Source organism: Nycticebus coucang, chromosome 1 (genome assembly GCF_027406575.1).
Source record: "Nycticebus coucang isolate mNycCou1 chromosome 1, mNycCou1.pri, whole genome shotgun sequence".
Classification (NCBI taxonomy): Eukaryota; Metazoa; Chordata; class Mammalia; order Primates; family Lorisidae; genus Nycticebus; species Nycticebus coucang.
In genome coordinates this window covers 12587042-12599374 of record NC_069780.1, presented here as the reverse complement: position 1 = coordinate 12599374, position 12333 = coordinate 12587042, and the positions used below count along the sequence as shown (strand labels likewise).

Sequence of the window (12333 nt, the reverse complement as noted above, 5' to 3'; positions counted from 1 at the left end):
AGGCACCAGCCACATGCACCTGAGCTGGCGGGTTTGAATCCAGCCCAGACCCACCAAACAACAGTGACAGTTGCAACCAAAAAATAGCCGGGCATTGTGGTGGGCGCCTGTAATCCCTGCTACTTGGGAGGCAGAGGCAGGAAAATCGCTTGAGTTCAGGAGTTGGAGGTTGCTGTGAGTTGTGATGCCACAGCACTCTACCCAGGGCGACAGTTTGAGGCTCTGGCTCAAAAAAAAAAAAAAAAAAAGAAAGAAAGAAAAGGAAATATTCACATATAAGTGGACCTGTGCAGTTCAACCCATGTGGGTCAATAGTCAACTGTATTTATTTATAAAATCATATATATATATAATTATAATAAATTATATATAATTGCAATAAATATAATTTTATATATATACAATTATATAAATAAATACAGTTCACTGTTAACCCACATGGGTTGAACTGCACAGGTCCACTTATATGTGAATATTTTGTATATATGAATATATATGTATATGAATGTATATGTGAGTTTCAACAAAGATTTACATGGCAGGGAGGATTTTGATGGCTTAAAAAAATAGATACAAACAGCATTTGTATTAACCTGGATGGAAGTGGGACACATTTTTCTTAGTAAAACATCACAAGAATGGAGAAGCATGAATCCTATGTATTTAATGTTGATTGGAGGACAATTAATGACACAGTGTGGGGTGGGTAAAGGGGAGGCAGAGAGAGAAGGAGGGAGGGGGTAGGGAAAGGGACAGCAGAGAGAGGGAAGGAGGGAGCGGCTGGGGTCTCAGTGTGTGACACATAAAATAAAAAAAAATCAGATGAAATTCTAGCTTTCAGAAGTTAAAGTTCAGTGAAAGAAGACAAAAATTAAATTAATAAAATCATCACATTTGTTAGAAGCGTTAAGAAAATCTTACTGAATGTGTAAACACACCTGAACACTGAGAACAAGTTAAGAAAACCTACCGGGCTGGTCTGAGAGGGAGGGAGAAGAAGGCAGGGCCAGATAATGCCTTTAAATGGGTAAAGAACTGAAGAAATACCATTACAAAGAATTGGAGGATGGCGCTATATATGTTATATAAGGTCAACTTAGTGAAATCATCTTGAGTAGATTAAGTTCTATGCTCTTAAGAAAATGTTAGCAAACTTTTTTTTTTCTTTTTGGCACCGCAGGTGTAATCCCACCAATCACCTTCCCTCCGCTCATCCTCCCCCTCCCTCCCCTCCCTCACAAACTTACTTTAATTAAAAAAAATCTTTTAGTGATCAACCATGAAAATGAAAGAAATAAAGTTACTAAGAATAGATCTTTCTTTCCGTATGAGTTACTTAACTATTTGAAGTTTCTCAAATGTTTGTTTTAACAACTGTAAATACTGTGGAATAAGTAGTCTTGTAGTTTTTTCTATGCCCAGAGTAGATAATGATTCCGTCTAAGCATTATCATATTTTATTGTGGTCCTACAAGCACAAGTTTTAGATGGCTCTTTGCTTTCTATTGCCCAAGTCACAAGTTAGCAGGTGAATACTGACAGCATTGGTACTGCTGGGATTCTGAAAACATCTCTCCCCTAAGCTGGATGGAACTGTGACCCCGCCTTTATAACATTTTGAGATTCATCCTTTTTTGTTATATAAAAAAAAAATTGAAAACCACTGCTCGATTAAGCAATAGGGTGTAATGTAAAAAACACTGTCCTGGAAATTAGGAGACTTGGACTCACAAGTGAGCTGTGTGGACCTCAGCAAGCCCATTCACTTCTCTAGGCCTTGGTTTTCTCAGTGTTAATGGGTAGACTGGATGATCTTTAATATTCAGCTTTAATAATCTCTGTGTGATTTATTGTTTATTTATTTATTTATTTTTATTGTTGGGGATTCATTGAGGCCTTTGTGGTTTTTAAGCCTTGTATGGGACTAATATGATTTTTGTGGCTGTAATGAAATCAGAATGGGCACTTCTATAGCAGTGTGTTTGCAGATAGTAGTAGCATGAATACTATTTATGCTTCAAAAATCATTTTGCTCAAATTACTTTTTTCCCTTGAATATTTTTTTCCTTTCTTACTTCCAAGACCTCACTTTCTCTTGATGCTTACCTGGCATTGTTCTTAGGCTTTGGTTAAGTTTTCAGATTGATTTTTCTCCTACCTCCCTCCTCCTATTTTGTTGTGACTATGTTTTGGAATCCCAGCTCCTTTGAAAGCAGCTGCCTGCCTAATGTATGTAATCTGGGTGTTTTTAACCTTTTCCTTTGTATCTGGCTGTTAATACCTTTTAGATTTTTTTTCTTCTTTTAATGTTTTCATTTTTTATTTTCTGTGATTGGTATTTCTTTGTTCAATTCAGGTTAGAATTGCCCCTACTGTCACTACCTGGAGTAACAAAACTCCTACTGCCCTTTCCAGCCATCCACCTGCAGCCTCTCCCTCTGACACACAGGTATATCCTTCATTTATTCCTCTTTGAGCAAGACCCTGCTCTCTCTCTCTCTCTCACACACACACACGTGTATATATATGTAGAGAGCGGAGCACGAGCAAGAGAGAGAAGACTGTGTTATATATTTTTTACCCCATTCTTTAAGGTCCCCCACCGCTACTCCCACCTGCTCATTGCATTTTTATGCTTTTAGGATACCAGAGATAATTTTGAACACAAAATTATTATTTTCTTAGCCCTCTTTTCCTTCTTGTGCAGTTCTAAATTGACTTGAACTAAAAAAACATCAACCAAAGTTCTGACAATGATTTAGATCTAATTTCACTGAAGGCTTTTGTTTTTTTCTGTTTATAGCACTGGAGAACTTTTTTTACTCTTTACTAAAGAATAAAAAAGTTCCCTTATGGCATTCCTACTTAGATTTCCAGAGTGTGGAATAGTGGATAGTGGATGGAAATTAGTAGAGATGGAAAATCCTGGTGACTTATCATAAATCCCTTTGGCGCTATTTTATGAAGCTCTTAGCATCTTTTGCTAATCATTGCAGTGACTCAGTCAGACTTGTCTGATCTTTAAATCATTGACAGTATGTTGCTCAGAAAACATCATGTTCTTACAGCAGTACAGGCTCAGTGCAAAAAAGAAAGAAAAGCATGGTGTTCCGAGGAAGAGAGAATATGCAAAATGCAATGTTTCTTATGCAATAAAGGTTTCTTTTTAATAAACATAGAACTCCATTTAAAGATTATAAGTACATCTGGTAAGGTTCTTGGTTCTAAATGTAATTCTCCTTTTTACCATATTCTTGTTTTCTAGGGAGAAAATCCTTCACCTCCAGGTTTCATAATGCAGGGAAATATTAACCCAAATGCTGCTGCTCAGCTTCCCACATCTCCAGGTCACATGCACAGCCAGGTACCACCTTATCCACAGCCACAGCGTAAGTAATGTGACCCTAAAGCCCTTTCCTAACAGCGTTTCTTATCTGATACAGTAGCCATTTACTTTGAAGCCCCAAACCAATTTCGACAAAGTTAAGAACCATCTTAGGTAGGACTCCTGAGTCCCTGCTATAGAGAAACATGGTTTTCCGAAGAGGTGTCTTGAAACAACACCCTTGGAAGTAACTCCTTTGTCACTCTGGTCAGAACAGTTGGTTCCTGTTCCTGAACCACTACTAAAACCTATTAGACAAGAGTCAAATGTCCCATAGTTTGGGTGTACAGAAATAGAATTTTAGAAATTATATCATACTTATTCTTTTCCTTCAGGTAAGATGACATAAACTATTTTTAGAAAATAGTTTTAAGAAGCGTTTGTCGTTCTGTTTCCATTTCATTCACTCATTTATTTAATAGACTAGGTTTTTAGAGCAGTCTTAGGTTCAAGGCAAAATTAAGCAGGAAGTGCCTCAAGTGCACGTGTGTACACCATCCCCCACTGTCGACATCCTATACTATAGGGTGGCGTATTTGTTAAAATCAATAGACTCACACTGATGCCTCATTACCACCCAGAGCTTACACTAGTGTGGGTGCTTGGTGTGCATTCTGTGGGTTTTGACAAATGTATCCACCATTTGCACTTGGAAAGTAAAAAAATCACTACATAAAAATTTAAACTAAGAGCAAAAAATAAAATAAAATCTTAAAGGGGAAAATTATAAGACTAAACAACTACTGGGAAAACAAGAGACCGTTACCTAGGAAGAACTAATCAATAAACATGTTCTATACAAAAGGGGATGTTCTTACTCAACATGAATACAAATTTGATACAACCTTTCCCCTGAGCACTTAATGTGAATGCTATCTGCAGAGTACTGTTAGGAAACAGACTCCTGCTACATTCACTCGGGAGGCTCCTGCCTAGCCCTGGTCATGCAGACTATGATGGTATTAAGATCTCCCTAATAATGGTTTTAGATCTTTGCATTGAAACATTAATTGGCTGCCATGCCTGATTGTTTACTAACCTACTACATACAATATGTAAAATGTTCTGCATTGTAATAGTACTTGTTTTATTAGGGATTGTAGAGTTGACTCTTAGTCAGAAACTGTGCTGAAACTCAGAATTTGAATAGCTGGTGATTTTATTAGGTATGGGAGAAGATACTTGATTCATAACAGTAGTGCTCACTCTTCAATTCTTATTGAGGGGCGATGTCTTGAACTGCCACCAAACTCCATGTTACTTTTTTTTGTAAAGTGGGATGTTTTCAATATGTTTTTCCTGCATAGTTCCATCTGGTTGTCCCCATAGTCTTTTTCACAGGAACAGGAAAAGTCTCAGAAAAGGGTCACTGTTGGCAGTTCTTGGATTTGATGATACAAAGACTTTGATAACTAGCAGCAGTTTGGGGATGGCAAAAGCATAATATATAATAAGTGTTAGTTTGGGGTTTTAACTTATTGCTATAAGAATAATGATTAAAGTCCTTTCCATAGAATGAGATAACATTTTTGTTTTCTGCTATCTGAATAAACTTGTAACTAATTAAAATTTCTGTTTCTTCTTCTTGATGTAGCTTATCAACCAGCCCAGCAGTATTCCTTCGGAACAGGGGGGTCAGCAATGTACCGACCTCAGCAGCCTGTTGCGCCTCCTGCTTCCAACGCTTTCCCTAACACCCCTTACATATCTTCTGCTTCTTCCTATTCTGGGCAGTCTCAGCTATATGCAGCACAGCACCAGGCCTCTTCACCTACCTCCAGCCCTGCTGCCGCTTTCCCTCCTCCCCCTTCCTCTGGAGCATCCTTCCAGCATGGCGGACCAGGGGCTCCACCATCATCTTCAGCTTATGCACTGCCTCCTGGAACAACAGGTACACTGCCTGCTGCCAGTGAGCTGCCTGCGTCCCAAAGAACAGGTCTGCGCTTAAAAGGAATTTGGTTTGGCTCCCTCCTTAATATTTCCGTGAACAGATGGGTGGATGGAGGGCTCTCATTTCTGTTTGTAAACTGGGTACTGTGAGATGTTGATTGAATTTTCATAACCATTTCTAACACTTTATAAAAGTGTGATTCTCCCATAATGAACTTTATTTGCTAAATGAGGAAAGCCGCAGAGCTTCACAAGGGTAAGAGTGTTTAATCTGCAGTTGAATTTAAAACAAGTGGTAAATAAATTAATTGGCAAGATAAGTGGTGGTTGGAATCAGATTCAGTTAACACGGATTTTCTTTAAGCAAAGGTGTGTTTTGTGCTCTTCTAAATTTTCAGTTTTTGAAATTATTCACAGCTTACACTTGTTTATGGAAATTAAATAGTACAGAGTCTTATAAATTTTATAATTATATTCATTTATAAGGGTGCAGAGTGATCTCAAGATGTATGGCAAAGAAAAAAAGAGAGAAAACTCTTGACAAAGGCAGACAGTAGAGAGTCAGTGTGCAGTGACACAGTACAGAGGCTCTCCAGTCCGCTGCCCTCTCAGGCATCTGGCACATTGCTAGACTTTTTAAATTTTTGTCTATTAGCGTAGTTGTACCTGAAACTTTCTAATTATTAATTTTATAAATATTCTTATAGTGAAATACATATTTTCATTAATATTTTGATTGATATAATTGTATATGTTTCTGGGGTACAGTGCGATACTTTGATCTATGTATACAATGTGGAATGGTTAAATGGAGCTAATTAACTTATCCGTTACCTCACCAATCATTTTTTATGGTAGTGAAATGCACATTTTATAAATTGTTTTTATTGTTCATTTATATTACTGTATGAGCATTTTGTTCATTTTTTATGAGTAGGTCATAATTTGATTTTCACTTGTGGACAGTAAAAGGGACCTTAAAAGTATGTGTTTTATAAAAAGAATCAATCACACAGAGTTGAACCACCTACACAGTGACTGAGAATGCAGGCTTTGGAATGAGACTGCCTAGGTTTATGTCCCACCTTTGCTATTTTCTAGCTATGTGATCTTGAGTAAGTTACTTATGTAACTTCTTTAAGTGTTAATTTTCTCATAGTAGTAGCTATGCATAAGCTTCTTAAGAGGATTGAGTGCATTAATACATTAAAAGATTTTAGGGGGCGGCGCCTGTGGCTCAGTGAGTAGGGCGCCGGCCCCATATGCTGAGGGTAGCGGGTTCAAACCCAGCCCCGGCCAAAAATAGCCGGGCGTTGTGGCGGGTGCCTGTAGTCCCAGCTACTCGGGAGGCTGAGGCAAGAGAATCGCGTAAGCCCGAGAGTTAGAGGTTGCTGTGAGCCGGGTGACGCCACGGCACTCTACCAGAGGGCGGTACAGTGAGACTCTGTCTCTACAAAAAAAAAAAAGATTTTAGGAAGACAATACTACCACCTAGTAAGCACTCTCTTGAAAAGTCAGCTGTGATTATAGAAAATCTCACTTAAAATTAGAGTTCTCTGCATTTTAGTTTTTCTTTTCTTTTCTTTTCTTTTGTTTTTTTTTAGAAGTGAATTTGTTTCAGGTTAATGTGAGGGTACACACAACCAGGTCAAGATATGCAGTTCCCTTTTAGTTTTATAACTGAAAGTTTTAAACTAGAGGGAAAAAAACCACAAGTTGAGACTTGTTATACTCCCCATACTGAAGTTGTTCTAGGGAAGTCCAATATACACTTCCCTCCTTTTACGTACTAACCAGTAGCTTTAATTAATAAAAGCACTTATTAAATAGGATCTGTCACAGACGTATTCTTTTCTAATAATATGACTTTGTAAATATGGATATAAGTTTTTTTAATGTTACTACTTTAAAAACCTTATGGATAGTTGATCCCAGAGTTACACACACATTTCTTTCCCCAACTCTGATACACAGTCATGTGCTGTATGACAAACTTTTGGGCAATGATGGACCGCACATTTAACATAGGTTAAAATGGAGCTGAAAAATTCCTGTAGCCTCGTGACATCAGAGCTATCCCGACAGCGTGGCGCGACGTGCATTGTTAATCTGTCCATGGTGGTGCTGCTATAAACAAGCCTGCTGTGCTGCTAGTCATATCGAAGTCGTGCACATACAGTTGTGTCCAGCACGTGCTACTCGATAATGGTAGTAAACAACCATTACTGGTTATATATTTACTGTACTATACCACATTCTTTTAAAAATTATTTTAGAGTGGGCGGCACCTGTGGCTCAGTCGGTAAGGTGCCGGCCCCATATACCGAGGGTGGCGGGTTCAAACCCGGCCCCGGCCAAACTGCAACCAAAAAATAGCCGGGCGTTGTGGCGGGCGCCTGTAGTCCCAGCTGCTCGGGAGGCTGAGGCAAGAGAATCGCTTAAGCCCAGGAGTTGGAGGTTGCTGTGAGCTGTGTGAGGCCACGGCACTCTACCGGAGGGCGGTACAGTGAGACTCTGTCTCTACTAAAAAAAAAAAAAAAAAAAAAAAAAAATTTTATTTTAGAGTGCACTCCTTAGTTTAAAAAAAAGGTTAACTATGAAAGAGCCTCAGGCAGGTCCTTCAGGAGTACCCAGAAGGCACTGACAGCACAGGAGGTGACAGCTCCATGTCTGCTGTTGTCCTTGAAGACCTTCCAGTGGGACAAGGTGTGGAGGTGACAGACAGTGGTGGGGTGATGATCCTTAACCCTCTTTAGGCCTACGCTGACATGTGGGTTTATGTCTTAGTTCTTAACAAGAAAGTTTTAAAAGTTTAAAAAAAAAAAAAAATTTTAATAAGAAAAATATTTTTTGGGGCGGTGCCTGTGGCTCAGTTGGTAGGGCGCTGGCCCCATATACCGAGGGTGACGGGTTCAAGCCCGGCCCCAGCCAAACTGCAACAAAAAAATAGCTGGGTGTTGTGGCGGGCGCCTGTAGTCCCAGCTACTTGGGAGGCTGAGGCAAGAGAATCGCTTAAGCCCGGGAGTTGGAGGTTGCTGTGAGCTGTGTGAGGCCACAGCACTCTACCGAGGGCCATAAAGTGAGACTCTGTCTCTACAAAAAAAAAAAAAAAAAAAATATTTTTTGCACAGCTATACAATGTGTTTTAAGCTGTTTCTACAAAACAGTCAAAAAGTTAAAATGTTAAAGAGTTTATAAAGTAAAAAGGTAATAGTACAGTAAGGTTAAGTTATTATTAAAGAAAGAAAATTTTAAATAAATACAGTGTAGTCTAAGCATACAGTGTTTATAAAGTCTACAGTAGCGTGTGGTAATGTCCTGGGCCTCACGTTTCCCACACCACCCACCACTCACCCAGATCAACTCCTGCAAGGGCCATTCATGGAGTGTACCTTTTCCTTGTGTAGGTGTGTTTAAATACACACATGCTTACTTTACTGTTGTATTACAGCTGTCTGCAGTATTCAGTACCGTTACGTGCCGTACAGGTTTGTAATCTAGAGCAGTAGTCCATACCACACAGCAGGCTGTACCGTTTCAGTTTGTAGAAGTGCATTCTATGTTCTGTGTTGGCACAATGATGAAATCACCTAATCACATACTTTTCAGAACACATCCCTGTTGTTAATGTATCCGAATGCAGGTACACACATGCACACATGCAATGCCTTAACTTAAAATTTACTTCAGATACTTCAATAGTTTGATATTTCAGAGAGTAGTGATAATTCATTTATAGAGCTCCAGAAATTATCTTTTTAAATTGAGTTAGTAAAAACAATATCCATTCTGAATAATTAGGTAATCATTTCTTGAGTTGACACAGCATGGGTTCAAGTAAATTCCCACTTAAAACGTGATGCAGGGAAATAGGGAAGATAATTTATATTTATTGAGCTAATGCTAGACAAATTCTGCTTTTTGTGTTAATATTTTTCTTATTTAAGTTTGCAACCTTGAGAAATAGTAATAAATATTTCTTTTAAAATTGCAGATGAGGAAACTGATGTTTTAGGGGGTTATATATGATCCCAGGATGGCACAGTGAAAGTCTCCAGATTGAGGCACAAACCCAGGTCTCAGTTTTCAAAGCCTATGTTCATTTTTCTATACCTGGTAGTCTAGTCTCAATGTAAGTGGTAGAAAGCTGTCAAAATTGGAATTACAGAAATCATCTGGCAACACTGTTTTAGACATTTACTACTTTATAATCTAAATTAAATATTTGCATGGGAATTTTTTCTTCTTAAGCAAATTGCATTTGGCCATGAAATTATTCTTTGTTTGTGTACAGAGTGATACTGTGTTCTAACCTGGCTGAGAAACAGTGACTAATAGAAAGCAGCAGCAAACAAGCATCTCTCAGTGTTCAGCATGTGCTGTGCCTCGCTGCCTCCGTCCTCCTGCATGTTAACAGTCCTCTACGTTGCAATCAATAGTTACAACTTTACCATGTTTTATTTTTGGATTTTGTAAAAATTTTATGAGGTTAATTGTGACTGAAAAGTGTATCTTTGTTCTAATGTGTTTTAGATCATGATTTTGTTCAGGATGTGAAAATTCCAGTTGTCCAGTGGATAATTTCTGACAGACAGTACAGATTTTCAAGCCCTCTATTAGTGAACCACAAACTCACATGCCCAGGGTTCAGAGAAACTAATGTTGAAATCAGTAAAACATTCATTCAGGAAATTCTTAATAATAACCTGTTTAGTCTGTAATCAGAGTTATTCTAGACAGGATGCGTGCGCCTAGCACTCTGGGAGGCAAAGTTCTCTACAAAAAATAGAAAAATTAGCTGGGTACTATGGTAGGCACCTGTAGTCCCAGCGACTTGCAAGGCTAAGGCAGGAGGATTGTTTAATACTGCAATGAGCTATGATGATGCCACTGTACTCTAGCCAGGGCAACAGAGTGAGACCCTGTCTAAAACAAATAAAAAAGGAATTATTCAGACAGGTAGGGAGGGAGGTGGAAAAGGACAGTGCATTTCTAGGGAACAGCAAAGAATTGTTATTAACTGGAACATAAAACTTATATTTCGGCCAAATTTTGGAGAGTCTTAAGTGCCAGGGCAGGAAGTTTATTCCTTACACAGTAACAAAAAAGTTTCTAGTGAAGTATTTTGAACCACTGAGTGCTATAGTCAAAGTGGTACTTGAGGGAGGTTAATTTGGAGTTGCCTTACCTGGACTGTGGGCAGCACAGCAGAATCAGAGCCAAGGGAAAGAGCTTCTCCTAATGGTAAGTAGGAAGCAGGAAGAGCCTAGGTTAAACAGCGCAATATCGTGTCCATGATGACAGCGCAGGACAGCAGGAAGTTCACCGTTTTCCTTAGATAAATGGGACACTGCCTGTCGCTTCTTTTAAGGAAGTGAGGGTGTCTCTGGTTTAATGTGCACTTCTTTCTGACAGAGAGAGTGCTTTCAAATATGAAGGCCCTAGAATTGTCCAGCTTCAGGCTGTCATGGAGCTATCTTTGGGTGAACATTGAGTTTGTTAAACAACAGAAAATTTAATATGATTATATAATCTTATACTCCTTTACACAGAAGAGTCTTAAAGGGGAATAATATTGCATATTTCCATGAACCGGTATTCAGAAAATTATTTTTGGTTTTCATGAATATTTTTATATCACATTATAGAAAAGAAAAAGCATGATAGCCTTTCTTACTTCTCTTTGGATAATTCTGTTTTATCTTGTCATTGGAAAATGACTTCAAAGATTCGTGTCTTTCTAAATTTTAATTTTTAACTTTGTGACTTTTTTTGAGACTCTAGTTTTTTTGAAGAATGAAAAAAAGAATTATCTCTTCACAGTTTTATGAGAGACTTACGTTCAAAGTTAGAGTATGTGCATTGTCTTTTTAGTACATGACATAACTTTAAGAGCATGGAAAACTGATTCATGGTATGTTAAAAAAAAGTGTAAAGTTACATGTATCACTGTGCTACGATTCTAATTCTTAAAATATGCGTGCACACAATGAGGTACTGCTTCACACCCATTAGGATGGCATTATCAGAAAACAGAAACAGTAAGCGTTGACATGGATGCCTCTATGGTCTGCATTCTGGATGCAATGTTGAGTTTTTTTTCATGTTGACCAGAATCTTCATGGTACTGTGTTCTGTAGATATTTATGTCCTTCACGTAGCTGGTTGTATCTACTGTTTGCATTAAAGAGTGTCTCTAAAAAAGTAGAGGTCAATTCTTTATAAAAATCCATTTTTAAATAAACTATTTAAAGCCATGAAAACAAAAAGAACAAGAGGGATTAGAATTATAGCTGAGATAAAAGTAAACATTAAATCAATGAAAGATTTGAGCACATATATTATTTATATGTCTAAATATATTGCCTAGTTTGAGGTGGAAGGAATCAGTCAGGCTCATATTTTGGGGGAGGGGGACTTGGATTACTGTACAGCTCTTTTCCACAAACCTCTGCATCTCCCTTCAAGTTTTGCAGGCTAGCCAGTTGGCTCCATGTTTCTGTTGAAAGGCTTCTTGGCTCTGATTTGATTTGGTGTTATTGTTAACTTTAATTTTTATTTCATTTTGACTTTGGTGTCGTTTTACCAAGAGGTCATAGGAGGATTGCTCCAGAGACTTTGTGCTGCTAGTTTGGGAAATCTGAATACTCTCCCAGGCTTTAGTATCCGTGGCTTATAAACATCCTTTGGCTCACACCTACAGTCCTAACACTGTGGGAGGCTAATGTGGGAGGATGCCTTGAGTCCGAGAGTTTGAGACTAGCCTGAGCAAGATCGAGACTACGTCTGTACCAAAAAATAGGAAAATCAGCCTGGGTTAGTGGCACAGTTATTCAAGAGGCTGAAGCAAGAGGATTATTTGAACCCAGGAGTTTGAGGTTGCAGTGAGCTATGATGATGCCACTGGGGGACAAAGTAAGACCCTATCCAAAAAAAAAAAGGAAAGAACGAAAAAGCCTCCTCTCGTGGAGCTGAGATTACTCCCTGAAAACAAAGAATCAAGCTGAAAGTATTTCAGACTTTTTGGTTTGTAATGTGTTGGCCCTGTCAGCCCGAAA

At 38.5% G+C, this 12333-nt stretch overlaps 1 protein-coding gene across 27 annotated transcripts in view; it reads left to right on the top strand.

Annotated features, from left to right (window-relative positions):
* Nucleotides 1-12333, top strand: part of SEC31A (SEC31 homolog A, COPII coat complex component) — a 78670-nt gene that overhangs the window by 48829 nt on the left and 17508 nt on the right. For 9 of the 27 annotated variants that reach the window (XM_053595343.1, XM_053595273.1, XM_053595773.1 and 6 more), the window contains 3 exons: nt 2357-2449; nt 3266-3389; nt 4980-5321. In XM_053595343.1, coding sequence (XP_053451318.1) covers nt 2357-2449; nt 3266-3389; nt 4980-5321 — 559 coding nt within the window. The remainder of the gene's footprint in view (nt 1-2356; nt 2450-3265; nt 3390-4979; nt 5322-12333) is intronic. The other 18 variants (XM_053596198.1, XM_053596123.1, XM_053596062.1 and 15 more) reach the window with 5 other exon arrangements.